The sequence below is a fragment of the Struthio camelus genome, chromosome 5 (assembly GCF_040807025.1).
Source record: "Struthio camelus isolate bStrCam1 chromosome 5, bStrCam1.hap1, whole genome shotgun sequence".
NCBI classification, from domain to species: domain Eukaryota; kingdom Metazoa; phylum Chordata; class Aves; order Struthioniformes; family Struthionidae; genus Struthio; species Struthio camelus.
In genome coordinates this window covers 46,896,918-46,911,289 of record NC_090946.1, presented here as the reverse complement: position 1 = coordinate 46,911,289, position 14,372 = coordinate 46,896,918, and the positions used below count along the sequence as shown (strand labels likewise).

The 14,372-nt window shown below is 36.0% G+C and overlaps 1 protein-coding gene across 28 annotated transcripts in view; it reads left to right on the top strand.

The window, feature by feature from the left end:
- GPHN (gephyrin) overlaps window positions 1–14,372 on the top strand; it is a 325,345-nt gene that overhangs the window by 214,050 nt on the left and 96,923 nt on the right. For all 28 annotated transcript variants that reach the window (XM_068946267.1, XM_068946262.1, XM_068946258.1 and 25 more), the window contains one exon: window positions 3,481–3,615. In XM_068946267.1, the coding sequence (XP_068802368.1) occupies window positions 3,481–3,615 (135 nt within the window). The remainder of the gene's footprint in view (window positions 1–3,480; window positions 3,616–14,372) is intronic.

Genomic DNA, 14,372 nt, shown 5'->3' with positions numbered 1-14,372 from the left:
GTCACATTAGAAAAATAGATCCCTTGAGAGCAAAAGTTATAACTGGAAACTAACCTGATTTTTCCAGTGAGATTTTGTATCCAAGAAGGCTAGTAAGATCAAACTTAGAGAGTAGATAGGTTTATATATAGGTTATTTAATGGTAATTGTATTTTCTGTAAAGACAGTGGTTAGGGAATAATTTATATTGAAATGAAGTGTCTGCAATCATATTTTCCCTTCGTCTTCAGCTTACTTAGCTGATTATTGTCCCAGCTGAAAATTTACCTAGATTTTCATTTTCTCACAGTCAAAATTTAAGAACTTCAGATGCAGTTCAATGGAGACTAGAATTGTCTCAGTTATTTTGTTGCAGAGAGAGTTTTTTGTTCTGAAAGAGTTTAAAAAGCTAATTATTTGCCTACAGGGAATGAGACAATAGATAACATTTAGTTACTCTGCAGTAACCAGAGTAACTTCAGGGAGACCTAGTTCTTGCTATCATTTACAAAAGGGATATTCTGTTTGTATTGTGGAATCTCATGTGGAGTATGTGAAAGAGGTAATGGACCCATACACAATTACATCAAGATACATGCAACCTTTTGCCCGAGGAGCAAAAAAAAAGTGTCTTATTTGAGGATTTAAAACTATTCCTATCCTTTTAGTTTGATGCCATTATCAAAATTTAGGCTTTTTGGCAGCATTGTCCTTAATCATGGATATTAAAAGGAGGCATTAAAAGTTGTAGGTAGTGTCAGAGCTATGCCAGTATGAAACTTAAGAATGTCAACCTTTTTGTGTATTTAACATATTTAAGATGGAATTTCAGGAGAAAAAGAGGACAGAAGGAAAATGGTGCTCCTGACTACAGACCATATACTGTTTGCCTAATCAGAATATCTTTGTCCCTGTTTGCCCCTATTTAAACCACCTCTCTGGGGTCTCATTTGCAGCAAACCAGAACACTCCAAGTAGAGGCTCGATGAGCACTGCTTCTGGAGAGGAAAATATCCAGAGCATAATCTTCCATAGTAATGAGAAACTTTACTGACTCCATAATTTATAGTGGAAATAGCAGTGCAGGTTACTTAAGTAAAGATCCTCTGAGGAGAAATTTTTTTTTTTTAATGCGGACAGAAAATGACTGGCACAAAAATACTTTCAGTTTAGAAACACAGCAGTAGAGCAGAAAGCACTTGTTCTAAAGCAGTGAAATCCCCCTCTCTCAATTACATTTTTAAGGATTTATTTATACCTCTGGTGATAGTATTATCATTCGTTCAAGCAATTTCTATGTCTCTCCTTAGAGCTCAACATTCATATTTTCTTAAAAGAACAAAATATTTTCTAAAATAAAACATGAAATCTTTCTGCTGCTTTTTATAATGGATCTGGTGTAAAACCTGAGTATAAGTCTAACACTTTAAAAGGGCATTAGGACAAAAATTCTGAAGGACTTTGTTAAAACAGGGGTCCTTGTTTACCATTTCCACAGACAGCTAAAAGTGAATTGTAATTTCAAAATATTTGTCATCAGGCTTTGTACAATTTTGTCAAGAAAGTAAGGTATCTGGCTTTAAAAGCTACTTGTAAAAATTTGTATAGGTCCTTACTATACTAACACTCTTTGTCAGCTTCAGTTTTGCCTTTATGATCTATTATCTCCTTTGTTGGCTGCTTTCTAATAGTCGCTCCAGTAGAATAATCTTCTCTAAAACACCACAAAGAAGTTGGAACCAAAACTCTTCCTCAGAACATACCAAACTGGCTAGAAATGTGAATTGTAAAGAAAAGGAAGCATATTGTGACCCGGTGGTACAATAGGTGTGAGGAATGATTTTTTTTCCCCTCTTCATTTCTCAGGAACTTCCCATGTTGCTGCAATATCCCAACAGAGGAGGATCAGATACTCCCTAAGGGATAGCAAGTGTTACTCTGACTTTCTTATTTTCTAGAACATCCTCTGGTGAAGGGGAACATACATACTTCCGGGGGTCAGTTAGTGAGGAATGACTAAGAGTGTTGTTCAATGCCACCAGTAACTGTTCTCCCAAGCCGAGATTGGCTATTCTTTGGAGACTCCTGCTTGAGTCATAGTGGAAGGACTGTTACTGCAAACGTCTTTCATAAATGGATCCTACTAGTTGTTTTTCCATCACTCAGGACTTCTGCTCCTGAGATCTCTGCAGGTTTATAAGCTCTATTGTGCAGAACTTTACGCTGCAAACAAAAGTAGAAAAACAGAAGGCTAAAATACCTTTTTTTTTCAGACTCATATCTCTTATGTGCTTTACCTAATTGCTCTCAGATTTTCCTCAAGATTACTCATAGATTCACACATGGAAATTTCAAGTGAAGATATTTTATTTTCCTAAGGTCAGAAATGTAAGAAGCAAAAACAAAGGATCATGAAAAAGTATTAGCAGTTCAGGCACCAGACATTGCAAATCCTTGCATATACACGTTATCCCTTTAGATTTACTCAGTTCATATTTATATGAATTAGGGTAACTTTGCAAGAATTACATATTTGTAATAGGTAATATCTCTTAACAGACTGTAATCTCACGTTCAATACGTTACGGCTTTCTTAATGCTAAAGAAACTGGTATGTAACTTTTGGGTGCAAAGATTGCTAATGCCCATTTGGCTGATGTATTTATGGTTTTTTACTTTTGTAACAGTTTGTAGTGCACTGGGAACAAAATCTGTTTCCACGCAACTCTAAGTTATAAACATGAGAAAGTCTAACATGCATGGAGGGAGGGGTTAAGGTAAAATATGATCCACCAGGTGTAACCTAGTGTTTCTAACTCAAGGTTATTCCTTTTGTTTTTGAATAAAAAGTCTTTCCCTGGCAAACATGCCCTCAGATGTCAGACATTAATTTCTGCACTCTCTCTCTTCTTAATTATTTTAATTATTTTTCCTTTCTTATGAGTAGGGACTATGGCCTTCGGAACCCTTGCAAACTCAATGACCCTGCTAGGGTCACCCCTTCAGAGCGTGTAGCCAAAGGATGCAGCGCTAGTGGCAGCTATCCATTGCTCAGGGCTTTCCTAGGGAGCAGGAGAGGAAAATTAGCAACGTGAAAAGTCCTCTGCACTGGAAGGTTTTAAACTGTGGTTAGGAGGCAGCTCCTGGCTCATGGGGCCATTATAACCATCTGACTTTTAATGACAAAAAATAGTTAATCTATACATAGTACAACTATAAGAAATAGTTAATCTATGCATATTGCAGTGTAACTGATTCTGGATTTTCCAGGATAAGTAGTATGTTCTATGCATCTTTCATTAGAATATGATTTTATATATACGCTAGGGCTTTGTAACTGAAATTAAGAGAATGTGGCTTTACAACCTAGGTAGGTTGTCTACAACAAGGTAGAGTGCAGACTGGCATGGGTTAATCTAAACAGCTCTAGATGCAAGATTTTGAACAAGTTTTAAATATAGTCTATTTTTTACTATTAATTCTCTCTCTCTCCTTTTTAAGATTCCAGATTCCATTATCTCTCGTGGCGTTCAGGTGCTCCCACGTGATACAGCCTCTCTCAGCACTACCCCTTCAGAATCTCCTCGTGCCCAGGCCACCTCTCGTCTCTCCACTGCATCCTGCCCAACACCAAAAGTAAGTACATTTATGCCTTGCAAGCTCCAATGTCAAACATCTGATCTATGAGATTGATGTTTCCCTCTCCTAATGAAAGTTGGTTCGCATGCAAGGGATGTATCTTTCTAAGTAACAGATAAATGCAAGCTAGTATAGTTCATTCCACGTGTACTACTGCACAATTTAGTATGTGGATCCACCAACATGTTACAGTTACTGAAGTTCCATGTTCTCTCTTGCAATATCAGTCATGAATATGAAATTGTTAATCCCCTGAATGTCTTTAATGTCCCAAGGAATGTAGATAATCCTGCCACTGAGTAACTGCATTAAGGAAATAGTATTTTGTCAACAAAAAGTATGTGCAAATTTCTAGCCTGGGCTGGGGCAGTTCTGCCCCACTCTAGTACTGATGGATTTAAGACAGTTTCAAGCCAACTTGTTTTGCACAAACTTAGATATTTGCTGCCTGACATTTGGAAACAACTCTAAATTGACTAGAAAGAAAGTTTTAATGCCAACCTTGTGGGATTATTTTTCAATTCTTACTGATTATGCTATATCATTTAATCATTTAGGTAACCTCTATTAATGTGTTTTATCAAACTTTAAATAGCGTATATCAAAAACTAAGTGAATCAACCAGTGGCAAGGCCTGTTATATTTACTTTCAGTAGGATTGCTTTCAATAGAAGAATTCTCTGTCTGAATGCACTTTATGAGTTCATGTCACAAAGATCTTTCTTTGGCACCAGATACTGACGTATTAATAGGCTTGTAGCAGATGGCAAACAGTAACATTCTTCCTCATCTAATTCATGATCCTTGAGGATTATTCTGCTTTTCTAAAGTGACTGCCAGCATCTGCTGGTTCTTCTTACTTGCTACCTCATTCTTTTCTGTCAGCAAACAAGATTTACTGGCAACCACCCATAGAAATGTTTTGATTTAGCTTATGGGATAGTTTTATGCAGTACTCACTTTCACTATAACAGAATCAAAATTATTTAAGTGGATAGCATATGTAAGCTTCATTATATATATAGCCTACTTTTCTTAAGAGGTTCAGTGAATTCTGTCTGCATTTCCTTCATTCGTTGGCTAAAAAAATTGCCACTTACCTGGTGACTTAAAAATAAAAACACAAAGCATATTACATTAGAACTCAGAGCAGGAGAGGAGTACAAAACAGAGAAACTACACTCACTTTTCTGCCTCTTGACAAAACAGAAGAGGTCAAAGAAAACCAGAGACCAATAACAGGCATAAAAAAGAGCTATCGTTGCTAGAAAATAGCTCTAAATGAAGCGTACATATTTCAAGCAAGGTATCACAATGGGAAGGAGTAAAGCCTGCCTGTTGTGAAGCAGAACAGACTCCCCTAGACTATCATCAAAGATTCAGAGATTAGAAAAGGAAACTACGAGAATTTTGAAACAGATTTAAAAATCTGAAGCTTTTCTGTTGGAAATTAGCTGAGATGAGCTCTTCTCATAATTGGACTACAGCTTTGTCAATTCATGTTAGGCCACATTTTTCATTTATTACTGCAGAATCAGATTTTATTCAAAACACGTGAAACACCACCACTTTTATAACACAGGAATTGTCATGCAGGATCAGAGCAATAGTCTAGCTTTTCTATGATGTCTTCCAAAAGCAGGTGGTACAAGCTGCTGTGGAGAAAGATTTAAAAAAACCCAACTGTTAGCCGCTAGAAAATAAACTTGAAGGGTAATCTTGCCTGTTCCTATTACCTAGCGGTTGGATTTTGCACAAAAGTATGAGGTCCTTTGCCATTTAGGTCTTGTGGTTTTTTGCTTGTTACTTTAGAAGAAAACAAAACTCTATCCGCTCTTGTTATCCTTATGTTCAGTCCTTTTCTGTTACCCTCAAGTTCTCAAACATTATCTGACTTTCTCAAGAGATATGGTTCATTCATATTCCTGAAGATTATCAGTATGTCTAAATGAATTCACTTGTCTCATTGTGCTTTTCCTTCTGGATCCTGGCTTTCTAATAATGCAATATGAATGTAATTCACAGTGGACCTCTTGATCCTTACTGTAGTGAGGATGAAGCTGAATTGTAATATAGCATCCAGTTTTTTCTCTAATGTGCAAATGTGTGTCTTTTAAATATTCTCACGCTATGGTTTACAAACTCATTTCAGAGCTCCTAAACCTGTATATATGACCTGAAACATAAGAGAGGAAGTTTCAGCAAAAAGCAGTTTAAAGCTTTCTTTAATCATGCATATTGTTTGGAGTTGTGGTCCCACCAAAGAGCTAGAGGCACTGGTTATCTTTGTGAACTACATATTCCAGTTTATTTTGTTGCACCATTTTGTTATTGTGTTTTTTGTCCTAAATGTGCATAGCAGAAAGTTCTGTGTCCCTCTTAGAAAAAAAACAAGTTTCTGCAATGATGGGATCTATATTGAACCTAAGTAAGTAGCAGGTTGCTAATGTTTGAGTGTACTGGAGAGAAAGTGTGGGAGATGGCATCACTGCTACCACCACCACCACTACCACCACCAGCCTTAACTGGCCTGTTAAGAAAATTCTTTACCTTTTCATAACTTTATTTTGTAAAAATTAATGTTGTTTATGCATACACACAGAGCTTGTAGACAGACACAAAATATGAAATATGATTTTAAATTTTCATAACTGTTTATACTTTGTCCTCCATATTTTCTAAAAATCTAACAAAGTAGTAAATGATGTATAGTGAGTTAGAGCCTATGTATCTCAACCAGTCATCACAAGTTTAATTCTTTCATAAAAGAAGGAGTTATCCTTTTCACTATAGCCTTTTGTGAGGTCAGGACTTTTCAAGACAAATTTTCATTGGGACTGCTCCATCGATCTTTGGGTAAATCCCCCAAAGTAAGCACCCTCAGTTGTTCTTTAAGCGGTTGATAAATCTCCATAGAGCCTCTTGCTTGTTCTGCAAATTGCATTTGGGTTTTGAGCAAAATCCAGTATGGTTCAAGGAGCATTTAAACCATATTCAGATATAGAGGCAATCCTAAGTTTTACTCAGGGGGAAACTGCACTAACAATGCACCTTTTTTCAGTCATTCAGCCGTGAAGTTGATAGTGATTGTAACTGATATTTTTACCTTCTACAATATAGTTCTGGCCCTCTTTAAATTACACTGCTTTCTCAAAAAGGCTAAATGAATGTGCTGAATACCCACATGACAAAAGTTAAGGATGGTACAGAGAGGCTCTCAAGTTTTGCATGTAATTTTAAATAGTTACTCAGATTATGAGATCCTACTGTAATGTTGTCTATGTATGTTCTTAAATACAGCATTCTTTTCAGCTACAAAAGCAATGCATTAGTCAGTGTAAAATTATTTCTACGAGTATGGAGTTTTTTTTAGTGTTTGCATTAATGTTGACTTTTTTGTTTCATTTTGTTTTTAAACTTGCAACATACAATTTTAGACCTACAACTTCAGATAGCTTAAATGAGTACATCCAAAGCAAAGGACTGAGTCAATCCTTTAAACTTCTCATTTTGTTCTACTCTTAGGAAGATGATATTACTATGAGAGAAAATTGCATCTTTCAAGTTCAAGCCTTTGCTTCTCCCATATTTAAATGGCATAATCAATATTTAATTTTTACCCATGTTGTGTGTCAAAGTCAAATGAAGCAGATATGGAAGACCAAGAACAGGATTTAAATTATCACCAGGAATACATTTCAATGACTTTTAACAAAATAACAGACTAATGAGAATTAATTCTGTGGCAAAATATATTTTATTATCTCAGTCATCTCTAGACATCGGTGCCAGTTTTCCACACTGTAAAATGGGTTACAAACTTAGAACTAAAACTAACTTTGATTTATATTTTTAGTCTAGCATTGTGACTTTGAATATATGCAATTTCTGTGTGAAGTAATGACATTAGATGGGAACAGGTAGAGTTGAGAAAATACTTTTATGTGAATTATTTCTTTTTCAGTTGAAAAAAGATCAGATTGCTTACCAGAAATTCTTAGATAATACTAAGTTGTTGTTTAGGACATGGTTTGGCAATCTGTAATTTTATCCATAATGTTGATATTTTATGTACATTGGGTGAGATAAATGTATATGTTTGGTACCATGATTTCTGCTATTTCTTCTTAAGATGATCATCCAGATGAAAACAATATGGCAAGTGTGAATGTATTTTAAAATTTGTAATCTGTTTGAAATACTTATACAATCTATGAGAAATGTGAGCCCTGGACTGTTGTATCCAAAGAATAGAATTCCTGCCATGAACAACAAAAAAATCCTTACCTAAATATTTCTAAGGAAAAACATTCTTTTAAGGTAAATACTGAACTATGAGTGATTTTATACTCTTGCTTTTAACATATTGTAACAGCAGCATTAACATATTACTTACTGCTTTTTCTTGAATTATTCCATTGCCTCAGAATCAAATACCCATTTGGCATTTGTGGGACATTCTAGAAATTATTCAAATTGTAGTATTCAAAATGACTAAATTTTGCTAATATTATTCCACACAGTTCCACTAGAGCTGCATTTCATTTTTTATCTTTAGCAAAGCCTTCTTTCCTAATCTAAAAGTACTAGTATTTGTACTTCTGTAATATGTAGTCAGTGTTTATATTCTGTATAGGCAGACAGAAGCAGTTACATGTTTGTGTCTAAATGCTGCCTGAATTAATCAGGTATTTTGATTAATTAAAGTAGTGAGCAATAAAATGGTGTACTTGCTCATCTTTTAGTTTTCCTCTGTTTTATAGCTGCTGGGTGGTTACATCCTAAGAATATGTATCCAACTTTAGGAATCTTGGCAAATTTGGTGATATTTCATTGTTCTAGCAAAAAGTAAATGCTAATACTGGCCTGATGATTTCTTTTTCCTGTTGACCTTCTGAAGGGGAGCATGCACTAAATTCTGCAAGTAATGTTTTTCTTCTTTATTTATGAATTTGAAGTTTTCTTATGCTGTCATCTTTGCTACCTGGGAACTTGCTTAACTAAGCAGCAAGTGCTTTGGCAGAGCTATCATATAGGGGAGGAGCATGAAAAATGGAAAGGATGTTTTAAATTGCTAGGCTGATCTAGGCAGGTGAAATCACATTCCAGGCACAGCAAGGCTTTCTTGCTTTTTCTTGTAAAACAGGTAGCTGTTTATGAACACGCATACTTAACTAGATAAATCGATCTGATCCTGTTAGAAATTCCAGTGTTTCCGTGATTATTTCTGGGTTTCATTTCCTCATAGTCTTTTTCAGTGCGCATTCCAGCATAAATGATATTTAGTGAAAAGAGATACCGAGAGAATGCAAATTGGAGTAGAAAATAGCCAGGATTGTCTTAAGATGAGGAATCCTGCTTACTAATGTGTGTCAGTCTCCGGTGTCCTCTCAGGTTCTCCTCAATACAGCGCAGCAGTGTTTTCCAAATCAGTTACTAATTAAGATAACGGAATATTTCCCATATAGTCATTGCCCTTTCTTTTTCATTATTTCAAGTGTTTAGTCCTGGTGAAGCATGTGAGTGACTGAGTCCTAACAAGTCTCGTTTTCAGTTTATATTCTCCTTAAGAATAGTGATTGTTGTTATATAGCTGTGGCATTAAATGCCACAGCTTCAAAAGTGAGACATTGAAACTAAGAAATAAGCAGCTTGATGGGCTTGGAATGTCAAAAAAACCCAAATGCATTGTAAATAATAAAAGCAGAGTCTACTAAAATCCCTTCTTATAACAGAAGATTCACTTTGTAGGAAGCTTGGAAAGTACAGGAGTTCTTTTTTGTAAATACCGAAATAGACCCGTCAGCAGCTCTCTAGAGGGACAGAATAAAGCTTTATGTCATCGTGTTTAAGCTGAACATTGACTTTCAATAGTCAACTTATTTGACTTAGTTTTATTTAGTTTCTTTTTTCCTGAATACATATTTTTCATATTCAGCAGTAACCAGAATCTGTATTAAACAGAATAGCAGCACCAAAATCTGGTTGCCTTCCTTGTCTCATGCCCAAGAACTGTTTACAGCAGGGCTAAAGAGAGATGTTAGAGCAGTTAGGAATTGGTTACGTGTACCTGTCCAGAACAATTCTTGAATTCATTGAATCAGCTGCTTTTCAGACCTGCTATGTACAGATACATACAAAGAGGCTGTCATGTACAACCTATTTCCTGCATTTCTCTTTCTCAGTAATGGGCTGAGATTTTATTAAGCTACAGATTTCCATCTTTTGCTGAGTCTAGTGAAATTTTGAAACACTTTAGAAAGAAGCTTTTCAGTCTTTCCATGAAAATAATTTTTTTTTCAAATAGTAACTTTTCTGCATAGGTAATCCCTCCAGAAGATAATATTCTCTTACTACAGACTTCCTAACTCACAAGTGCATTGCATGTGTTCTGACCTACTGCTGCTTATGCTACAGCAACTTCTCAGTGCCTCCTTGAATTCTTTTTTCTATTAGCTTTGGGACTACGACTTTTTATTACTCTGCTTTCTTCAAATGTGACATGTTTTTTTTTCACATTCTGATACTTTCAGGTTGGCATTACTTTAAGAAAAGGAAAAGTTATGCATCCTTCTCTCATTTAGTTTCCTTATCCACACCTTTTCAACTCCTATCGAAAATAAGTCTTGAGTTTAAACTTTCTGATTTGTTTTTTTCCAAACAGCAATGTAGTTAGTTATGTCTGCCTTTCACCCAGTTTCTTCTTTTTGAAATGACTGTGAATGCACCTCTACAGAAAGAATTGCTAGCTCTGTTTTTAATGTATCTAGTTCTGGTCCTGTCACTGACTCTCTTGTTAAGACTGTTTTGTGTCTAGTGACCATTTTGATATGTTGCTGGAGCTGGCCCCTTGGAGCAACATATACTTCCCTCTCCATTCATTTCTTTCTTCTTTTTGGGGATATCAGTTCTCATTACCTGTGCCAACTGATTTGTTTTTGTTTCTTCATGAAATATGATTTCAAGAATATAACTACCTTGCATCTTTTTGCTGAATTTCTGTAAAGTCACATGTTCTGTTTGTAGGAGTTTGGTTTTCCTCTACTTCTCTTTTTTAGTGTCTCACTCTCTACTAATCCTGTAATTTCCTGTAGCAGTCCTTCCTACACTAATCTGATCTTAATCATCAGCACAGTCATGGACAGGCTTGCTTCTGTTCCTTTGCATATGGCATTCTCCACATCACTTCTTGTTTGTGTTCTTTTCTGGGGAAAAAAAATCAGAAATTTCAAACCATGGTTTCAGGGATAGGCCAACAATTCTCTTTTTTCCAGTTATTTCTTTCTTTATTTAGCAACAATGTAGCAAAATTCAATGCCAGATCTTATAGGAGAGTTAGGTGATGTTATTTGAAAACAAAAATGATTTCAGTGACATTCTTGGAATAAGTTCACAGACACCAAGATACGTGCGTTCAAGTAGTCTGGCATCCAGACGTGTATCCCCCTGGTCTGGTCAGGATTCCTTGTAAACACTTGTAGGATGTGGGGCAAGTCCTCTACCACCTCTCTTGTTTTCTTCTTAGGCTGGATACTAATCCATTAGTTGGTGTGCCTTTTATATGCTTTAGGAGCTGACAGTGATGAGGATTTTCCTTTTCCATCCTGCTCCACCTCTTGAATCAAGGATTTATTCACTGTGCTGTTGTTTGTTCTCCTTGTCTAACCCTATTTTTTATCATTCCAACACCATCTCTCAGTGGCTTAGTTCTTTTAGTCTGAGTTCTTTTAGTCTGTCCCTTGTTTTAGACTGTCTTTTGTTTCTCTGGTTGGGTATCCTGAGAAGCTGCATAGAATGCTGTGATCTGAATGAACTTCTAATCTGTGTGCCATCAACACATGTTGTTGTTGTATTCCTTCTTCTGCTGTGCCTTCTGGTGCTTCCACACCCATGCATTTCCATTTTTTTCTCCATTCATACTAATCTTAACATATCTATTAATTATTCAACGAGTGTTCTTAAGGGAAAGCCTACATTTGTTTACTCTTGAAGCAGGTACTTGCACATCACAGTCCTGACATCATGCCATGCTTCCACAGATTGGCAGTATAATAATAATAATATATTCTATTTGGTGTACACGTACAACCCAAAGCACTATGAGAAGTGGTGGTCTAACAGCAGGAGGAGGTATGTGTTTGCAAGAGCAAAAACTGGTATTTAGACCAGGAAAGCTATTTCAAGGTGCGCATGTTCCTGTGGTTAATGTATCATCTGAGGTAAGTGTTCCTTGGTTCCATTAGAGAAGAAGGTAGCACCTACCTGATGCAAAATGTGAGAGAAAAGCAAGAGTCTCAAGGACAGACGTAGCTTTTCTCATGGCTAATATAAATATGGGAACGCCTTCAAGTTGTAGATTCTGTAGCAAGTGTGATAGTTTCTCAGGTCCAGTTTCACCTTTGAAAAGTTTTTTAGGAAATAGGAGCGTAAAAGTAAATGGAACCTCCTGGTTCAGTGAATCTAAGCTTCTATTTAAGACTGGCAAACTAAAAATATTTTCTTGTTTCCAATCCTATCTCCAAGCTTCTTTTAGAATTTCACTCTTCCATTGCTCAGTTTTTGTCACTATTGGCCGTTTTATTTAAATAGCTCTTTTCTGATTCATGGATTGAATCTTGAGATTAGGTACCATAATTTCTACTATTTCTTCTTAAGATGTATAGAGGGGAGGCATAGAATCATTCATTCAGTTTCATTTTTATAGATTAACTAAGTCAAGCTCCTTCAGTTTCCCCTTGTAAAAAAGACTGCCTCAAGTCTTTTCTCATTTATGCTTGATTTCACCTTCCTCAGAATGATCAAAACTAAATGAGATTTTATCAGTGTACGGTAGAATGGGCTTATCTCTGTCTTTTTCCCAACTGGTGAGTCCTTGCCCTCATAGCAAAGATACACATTAGTTCAGAACTTTGTGTTAAGTTTCACCCCATTTCTTTTACAGCAGTCTTCAAGGTTATCAGATACCTGCTGATGAGATTATTTCAATATTCTATAACAATCGTATCTCCCAAATTCATCTGAGAGCACTTTTTTGTCAAAAATGTTATTGAAAATACTGGATAAAATCAATCTCTACATTTGGAAACTATACTCATAACTTTTCTTCAGTCTAATTTTCCCCCTTTAAGCAAAACATGTTGTCATCTTCCACCTAGTCGTTCCTTTGCCATCCAACAACTGTTTTACCTTCTGTATGTTCCTATCCCACATTTCCTCTATTTATAAAAGCAGCTGCTTATCAAAAGTAATGCAGCTTTATACTAATTTCTGTTGATTATCTTGCCTTTGTTCCCATGTCGTGTATTATTATCCATATTGAAAATTCAGGCAAGGTGTTATTTTTTTATTACCTTGGTTACCTTTGATCTCTGCCCAACCTTAGATTTCTACTTTATCTTTTTTATTTGTAAGTCTAAAGAATCTTTTACTCCTTGTTTTAAATTCCTTTGCAAGGTGTATTTGGTACTTAACAGTTTCTAGCCTAGACAAAATAGTTTTCTTCATTTTTGTTTCTCGCAGGCTTTCTGCCATAGTCCTAGTAAACTTCTTGACATGACTTTTTATTCCTCTCCCTAAGAGAAAACAGAGTCAAAGGATTTCAAGAAATCTATTTGAGCTATCTGTCAACTTATCTTCAGTCAGAAAGGTGCTTTAGCAAGAGGCTGATGAAAGATGGTCATTTGTCTTCCTTAGTAGATCGTACTGTTGTCTATTGAGAAGGAAAAGTGTATTTTTCAAGACTAGTCATATTTGAATTGGAGACCTGTTTGCTATGGATTTATTGCATCCCTATCCATTCCAAATACTTTTCAGCTGAGATCAAATCTATCTTCATGTAGCCAAGCAATTGGGCAGTTTCATTATGTTGTATAACAGTGAAGCCATTGTTGGTCTACAACATTATTGGTCTAAAAACAACTATCCAAGAAATTGGTTGTTTGTCTAAAAGTAAAACTGAGCCTGAATTCAAGGCTCATATAAACCATTTACTCCAAGATGTGTGTGCCAGGTTTTGCACGGAGCTTACGAGATACCTTCTACAAGATGTTGAGACATAGACCTTAAACCAATTGTGAGAATTTTTTGTAGTAACTGTTTTATATCAAGGTGTTTCTGGTACCTTTTTTGCCCAAGCAGACAGGCTTTCTCTTTGCAAAAGCCTAGTTCTCAAAATCATGTTACACTTGCGTTTTTAGGTCAGCACAGTGATCCACCTAATGAGAATAGTCTTTCATCTATTTGTCTGTCCAAAGCAGAAAAGAAAAGACACTGTCCTTTAGGACTTAGCCTGAGAGAGTGCTGTCAGATTATGAGAGTTTCCATTCACTTAGTAGACTCTCACGCTATATCCATCAGCCTGGTATTTGATTTGTTGCTATTTTTAACAAGTCTTTCCCCAGAAGGTTTTGAGAAAAGCTATGCTAAGGTACAGCAAGTTCTTTAGCACTCTTCTGCCAAATTTCTATGTTCCCAGCTGGAAGAGAACATTTGTGCTACTTACTGTGTGGTTTAGTGTTCCCACTCATACAAATTGGTGTGTTTAATCTGCTTTCTGTGCCTCTCCATCCCTCAGGCAGTTTGCTTTTTTTTTTTTTTTAATCTATGCATATGTGTGTATGCATAATCTTTTATCCCAGGTGAGCCTAAGAACTGTAGATTCATACCAGAGGAACACGTGTACTATATCAGTGCTGCTTTACCTGTTCTTTTGGTGTGGTTCCACTTTACCTGTTCTAAGTGCACTAAATGACAGT